Here is a 7,558-nt window from a genome sequence, read left to right as displayed (position 1 = left end):
ATATATATATAGATATATAGATGTGCAACAATGTGGAAAAGATGGTCCCACACAGTTTGTTTTTCTCTGATTATTGTATTCGGAGTGGGAAAAGACACCAAAAATGGTTCATCTGTTGCTTCTGGCACACTCCATTCTCTGTGAATTCAGGTTTTCTATAAAAACGGGAATGGTGTATATAACACTAAGCCAAAATTCCCAAACTTTTGTCAACCACATCCTCTTTGCACTTACTTATCCAACTCCACTGTGGATAAAAAAAACAGCCTCCCTCAGTTATGTCTGGCTCTTGGTGTCTGCAGTGACCTTTCCCCTCCTCCGAGAGGTAGCCCTGCCATCTCCAGCTCCCGATCAAGTATGTGCCTGTCCGGGGAGTTCTTTCCACACAAATGGTTTTCAATAAGCCTGCTGACTTAAACATCCTTTCTAGTGACTGGATGCTAGTTTGGTCCCTGCAGCCCTGCAGGTTCTAGCAGGTGGACTGACCACTACCTTCACCACAATGTTGATCCTGTGAGAGGAAATGGGTGAAAGAGAAAGAAGGAGGATGGCATGAACACACCTTTAATTCCCTGACACCTCTACACTACTCCCATTTCTTTTTTTCTCTTTCTCTCTTTTTTGTTTTTCCTGTAACCCACAGCTTGGGGCAACTTCTCTGCACCTGACAAAAAAAATAGAGAGAGACAGGGAGACAAAATGGGGAAAAAAAATAATAAAAGGAGCACAGTGAAAAAGCAAAACGGGGGGGGGGGTCATGAAAGAAAAAAGACTTGCTTACATCTTTTCTTAAAAAGGTCTGATTGTTTCACTGTTCACTGTAGCAGTTGTGCACAGTTATACCTAGGTATGCTTAAATTTAAATTGTCATAACAATAAAAAACTGTCGTGTTTCCTCGGCTCACCTGCTCAAGTGCTCCATCCATTCTTGTGCAATGAGCCAAAGGCAGAATGATTGAACTTTTGCAATAATTCACTAGCAGCACAATACAAGAAACCTCTTTCATGTGAAAAAGCGTGGATCAGGATGGTGACAAACTGGTTGGAAAGTCAAACAAAGAGTAACCAGAGCAGGCCATTTTATGACAAGGGGGCCAGTGTTGGCCTTTGATGCTGAGTGTAGCTGTTGAAAGGTGTCCATTTTCAGGCTCTAATCACTGACTTCAAGTGCATTGCAATTTGAACAGAGCTGTAAGGTATTCATAGGCATTTCTTTTTTTGTTTAAGTGAAGGGCATCTCTATTACAGGTAGTTAGCCAAAGGAATGTCTGATTGCACACAGGATGAGGCTTTACCAAGTCAAAACATGTCATTAAAAACAAGGGGAGAAGTTCAAATATGCTTTGATAGGGAGATCGATAACCAAAAGCTGCACTGACCACGGCTGATGAGCAGCATAAATGCAATAGAAAAATAAAGCCAGTTCACGCAGAATATGCATGCTAAGGCTGATTTATGTGGCACAGAACAACGAGATTTAACTTTTATGTGAAATCTGTAGCACGGCACTTAATTATGCACAGTAAATTGAAATCAACAAATCACGGCTACGGGATCGAGTCTTGACAGGAGTGTTTAAAATAGAATGATTCATTCAGAAAGCAGGCCAGATCGGAGCGGAGGGCAGACCACATTTGCCATTCTTATCCTGAAACCCCCTCTTTTTCCTCCTAAGCTGCTGATGGATGTGTTTCTAATTTTATTATTGGTTCTTAATAGACTGCAACAAGTCACTCAATAACACTCATTTCTGTTAGCACGGGATAATTCATTCCACATTTCTGAGGGCTGATGGCACTGGCTCATGCCAACGCTGTTAGCGGGGCACGGGGAAGAATGCTAAATCTGCTTTTGCAGAGGAAACAGAGACACACTCAAATTGCTGGTTTCAAATCTCCGCGCTGAGTTTACGGCGTTGTACTCCAATTTGTCAGTTGGTGCGTAATAAGCAAGCTCACACTTTTTGCAAAACAGTGGAAATGCTGAGCGGCAGAGCTGCAGGAGATATGTGGGTTCATTTTTTTGTTTTTTTGTTTCAGTGCATCTACTGTAGAGTCTCGTGTCAGCAACAAAAGAGATGCCGGCAGCAGCCAACCTTGAAAACTTGAAAAGTAAGTATCAAATAGACCATTTTTGAACCATCTCTGCTAAATGACGATATCTCAAGTCCTAATAATCCACAATAGCCCAGTTATTAATGTGTGCTCCCTTGGAAAGCGAATGTAATATCTTGGACCAGCTCCAGAAGAGAAAGACTGCCTCCAAGAGAAGGCAGTACAGAGAGAGAATGCATAAGACTTGCGGTCGGTTGATCTTTACTTCTTGAAAAACTGCCGACATCTCCTCCCTTCAGTCCAGAACTAAGACTGCATCACTGAGCACGGGGGTGGGTGGGAGGTTTGGCGTTCATAATTTGGGGGGATTTGAACAAGGAACCTAAACAGGAGCAGAACGCGAACAGCTTTTCCCTCTACATTTGATTATGATGATGTTGGAATGTGCAGATTTGAAGCAGGGATCGGAACATTTTCTCCGAGGGGTGTATTCCATGATTTCATATGCCATGCTAAAGAATTCCATAATACATACGGACGCGGTTAGAAAAAATGGTTACATCTTCAATCAAGGGCAATAGTCACTGGAAAAGATCACAATCGCGAAGGTTGCATGTAGGCTGCTGGCAGCTTGAAATTCAGGTGTTGAGAAAAAATACAGTCACCCGCTTCTCCCCTGTGTGTGCATGTGTGTGTGTGAGAGAGACAGGAGAGTAGCTGCGGTGTCTGTGGTTTCCTACGATGACCTAGTGGGACGCTACTAAACTAAAACAGAGCACTTAGATCGAATCCAGCAGCGTGCTTGATCTCATTTATTCAAAACGTAGTAATCACACACCTCTGTCTAGCAGTCGCTAGATTTAGGTTTAAAAACATAAATATTATTATATTAATACTCTGAGGTCTAAGTCATCATATACCCTAACCCGCGCTTTGGAAGAGCAGTGCTAACCATTGCTAGCAAACGGTGCTATGCAATATCAAACTAATGCAAATACATGAATCCCAAATATCTACTGAAATGATCTTACATATAACACTAAATGTGATTCACAGCTTACTCAGTATCATCGTCACATCTTTAAGTATCTAAAAGGCTTCTATGTTAGCTGTGTCCACAACATAGAAAACAAAAAGCATGGTTATTTTGTTGGGTTCTATCTATTTTTGTGGTGCAGGACTTCTATGCATTAAACATCAAATAGGTTATAGTATGAAGTCCGCACTTTTAACACAACTTGAAATGGAGACTCAGCGAGGCTGTATCTCCCTGCTAGACCATCTTAAATCAGTCCAGAGAGTTAAACCTATGAATAGAGAGGAGCTATCCTACTCCTTATGTACACACAGCAAGAAATTTTTACTGACAGGGATACCGAACTGGGGTTAAAATACATTACCGCTCAACACTGACACACAAACATTAATGTACAACACCATTCAAATTCTCAAACTCTTTGTGTATGACTCTAATTCTATTGTGATAATGTTTGGCACACGGGTTATAGGCTCACCTCACATAGCCAGCATGTTTCTATGAACGAAGGTGCAACATATGCTACCTTTTATGGTGCAAACACAGACCCGGAGGGAGAGATTTGGGTGATTCACAAGGTCATGATCAGAAGTAAAAACACCATATTGCCAGACTTCAAGCTACACAGTTGCAGTCAGTCAGCATCGCATGACTAACTACTGGCCAATAAGTTTGCAGCAACAAGTTGTGGTTTAGATGCTACAATAGAGAGATGACCAGATGTTTTCCACACAGATTGCAACCATTTCCCAGTCCAAATGAATGACTTTAAGTAATCTGATTACATCTAAATTTTCCATGTTTTTTTTTAATGGAGGTACAATGTGAAATGTTCAATTCAACGGAATATACTTACTCTTTTTTTCACACTTGGATCAATTATAGTAAGAAATAACTGTTAAACAATTTCTTATTAAGTCTTTTAAACTAGTTTCGCCTTCTAAAGTTTCAAAGGGATAAACTAGCAGCCTGCACAGACTTTGCTTTGAGGCATCAGCTCCTCGAAATGTGCAGCGTTTTCTCTGAACAAGAATCGATTTGGAACGATTACTATCCGGGTTCGCATGTCATGGTCCTCCAGTCCTCCTGTGTGCCTCCACCGTCTCTCTCTCTCTCTCTCTCTGTTGTGTCCTTGCTGCTCTGTGTGAGGGTGTGTTTACTTGCCTTACAGGGGCGGGATTCTCCTGGGATCCCCGCCCTCTCCTGGACACACCTGACTCAATCAGCACCAGTGGATCATCTGGCAATCAGCTGTTTGCTATTTAAGCTGGGACCTGACGTTCAGTCTTTGCCTTGGTGTTGTCTAACTGCAGTAGTGTTCACGTTGCCTCTCTGTTTCAGTTTATTTGCTGAAGCTTTCTAATGCGTCTTTTCCTGTGCCTAGGACGGCCCAGCGGAGTTCCAAAAGAGTGTTTGTTACTTGGCAGAGTGAGGAGATCGGGGACTTGGATTCATGCAACCTTCCATCCATTGGATTTTGTACATATTGGACTTTTGAACTAAGCACTTCAAAGACTTTGTATATAGCACTATCACCAACACTGTAAATATACTCACTGAACTTTCATTCCTGAGTCCTGCGTTTGAGCCCAGCCAGACAAACCATGACATCGCATCATTTGCAGAGATGCAGACTGAGAGGATTTGGTGTCACTGTACTGACACGCAGGGTGCCTTATAATATGTCCTCTTGCAGTTTACAAATGTGACGCAATCGAGCAAGCTGAAGCTCTACTGTCATGTGTTCTTTTGATGCGCCACTCTGTTCGCATAAATCTGCACAGTTCGGCCTGTTTTACTGCTCATTAACTTTGTGTGTGGTTCAAATATGACAATAGAAGATGGGGTGGGTAGGTGGGGGATTTTTATGGGGTTTATTTTCTAACATAAATGAGGGAAAATAAGTTGAAAAATAAGCCCCTGTTGGCTGGTTATTTTATTTATTCATTGAAAAACCCCAAATCTGTCTTGGGAATCCTAACTTAAATCAAGTTCCATGTTGGTCTAGAGGAAGACGTCATTGTAGGGATACTTTATTGAGAAGGCCACCAAGTCCCATCATTATAGAACAATCATGACAGGCCCAGCAGTCGTCGGTCTCTGACTATAACTGGACGACCAACAGTGATGTGCTCCGTGCGGGCGCACGGACTATTTATTTGTGCAGATCTACTATGGAAACCAAACAAGTTAACACCAAATTCAAATGGCGCCATTGCTAAATATATAATATAACATATAATAAACCAGAGAAGACCCCCTATTGGGTTGAATATATGTTTTAATAGTAAAATTTACTTTGGGTGAGCAGCATAATGCATGAAAACATTAATAGCCGTCACACAGAAATGCACATGAGATGCGTCCAAAGAACCACTGCTGAATGCCATGTATAAATCTCCGAGTGCTTCAAAAGGCCATAAAAGACAAGAACAAAAGAAAGCGAAAAGGGGATGTTGTTGAGGAAAACAACATGAGCTTCATTACCAAAGAAAGCGCCACATTCACAACAAAGAAAAAAAATGCTTTTGCTAAAAGGAGCTGGAGCTAATTCAGCTGCTGCTTAAGAGGAGGGATTGTGAACAGAGCCACTGGATTAAATGTGCAGCCCAACCGCAACGTAATGGCAACAAAGCATCTAAATGAAAGGAAATATATAAAAGTCCCTGTAAAACAAAAGCAGCGCAAAAGAGATTTGCAGAAGTTTGAGAAGTCCCTCAAGCAAAAGCATTTTAAAATGTAAACGTTTGCCCTCTTTTGGGGCTTTTTCTGCCTATATGAGAACACTCAAGTGAACCAGCCAGGCATGGACACAACCAATTTAGCCCAATTAACAACAGATGTGTCCATCTATTTCGGTTTGACATGAGTTCTCTGCAATAACACGATTAGCTGTCTCTTCATTCGCCGTCTCGTTTTCCATCCATACGCTTTCCCCATCAGAGCCGCACTTCTTTTCGGTAGCTTTTCCACAATTTTGGACACAGCCAGCTACGGCAGGCATGCTGCTAACCAACACCCCACACTGCACAAACTACATCAGCGAATCAGCTGCAGGGAACACTACAGAAACAGCATTTTTTTCAGCTGAGAATGAGGAGCAGCAAAAGATGGGGTGGAATCAGCGGTATGCGAGATCCTCTTGAGCAACATGAATGGTTATACAATAGAAAATCAAAAGAGACTGCGCATTACTGGTTTGAGTTTGAACTGACTGTGTGATGTGTGCAGCTTGGGTTTGGCTTGTTACGAGCCATATTTCATGGGGTTCAGAGGGTCAGGGCCTGGTACCACATTTTTGATGCTCTCGTGGCACTGTTTCATAAAACTGGGACAATAAAGATGGCTCAAACCATGCATTATGTAACTTCTTGTTTAATAAGAAAATTACTGGTATTATTGTTGTCAGCTACATTGCCATTACCAAATTAATAGTTGCGATTGCAGGCAGAGAAAGAAATTTACCACCATCTGCTCAGCATCGCACAACTTTGAGGCTACACAAAGCCTCAAAGCTGTAGTTCCCGTTTTGTATCATACTTTCATTGTTAAGTTGACTGGAAAGTCACAAATCCATAGTAGTGTACAACAGTGCCTCAAATGGTTTGTTCCTCTATCTTATTAAGACTGTGTATCGCTCACCTTTAAGTTATATTCAAACCAATGTAATACCAAATCCATAGTTATTATGAGTGAGTGGATTTTTGTAGTGAAGTACTATGTCTATAAATTTATTTGGGAAAGTGTGCCACTAATGTAAAATATCATTTAAGCTGTATTGTTAAGTATCTTTGTGTATCAAAATCCGATTATAAGATTTTGGCTGTTTTAGCTTTTCTTTCTAACTGGTGTACATTAGTGGGATGTCTAAGAGTTTTATTTAATCTCCTCTGCATAGAATACGGTTATTGTGATTTTTTCCACCAGAGTCCTGTAGGGTAGCAGACCGTAACACTGAACCTAACTTTAGCAAACAAAAACCTAACCCCAATCCAAAGGTCTTACACTGATTCAATTTGCTCATTAAAGACGTGATCAGTGGCAAAAGTTCCTTGCAGCGCCATAAGCAAAGCCTGTGTAAGTCTATCGCATGCACAGCCATACAGAGCACACAGATATGGATACAGGAACATACTATCCCGCTTCAATTTGTGAAAGAATGCAGACTAACCTACTCGCAGCTCCTGACCGAAGACTGTTCTTTCTCCCAGCGCCGAACAGTTCCAGCGTCCATATCGGAACTGGTATTGACACTCATTGATGCCCATCTGGGCCCCTTCGCCCACAACAATTATGGCGTCCGGGCGGCTCTGGCAGATGGCCCGCTGGCGAGGTGCCAGCCCTGGGATCTTGTTGCAGATGATGTTGGCACCCAGAGCCACCACTGAGGACAGGGCCCTGCCGAAGTAAGAAAAACACACCGCCACACACGCAGACATGCATTCATACGCAGAGGCATGGATGCATG

General features: G+C 42.0%; 1 protein-coding gene across 2 annotated transcripts in view; it reads right to left on the bottom strand.

Annotated features, from left to right (window-relative positions):
• The window catches only part of wnt7bb (wingless-type MMTV integration site family, member 7Bb), a 28,216-nt gene that overhangs the window by 13,052 nt on the left and 7,606 nt on the right, over positions 1-7,558 (bottom strand). For both annotated transcript variants that reach the window (XM_005927828.2, XM_005927827.3), the window contains exon 2: positions 7,262-7,488. In XM_005927828.2, coding sequence (XP_005927890.1) covers positions 7,262-7,488 — 227 coding nt within the window. The remainder of the gene's footprint in view (positions 1-7,261; positions 7,489-7,558) is intronic.

The sequence above is a fragment of the Haplochromis burtoni genome, unplaced genomic scaffold (genome assembly GCF_018398535.1).
Source record: "Haplochromis burtoni strain Fernald_Lab_line unplaced genomic scaffold, NCSU_Asbu1 Contig_104, whole genome shotgun sequence".
Lineage (NCBI taxonomy): Eukaryota > Metazoa > Chordata > Actinopteri > Cichliformes > Cichlidae > Haplochromis > Haplochromis burtoni.
This window is presented reverse-complemented; position numbering and strand designations above follow the sequence as displayed.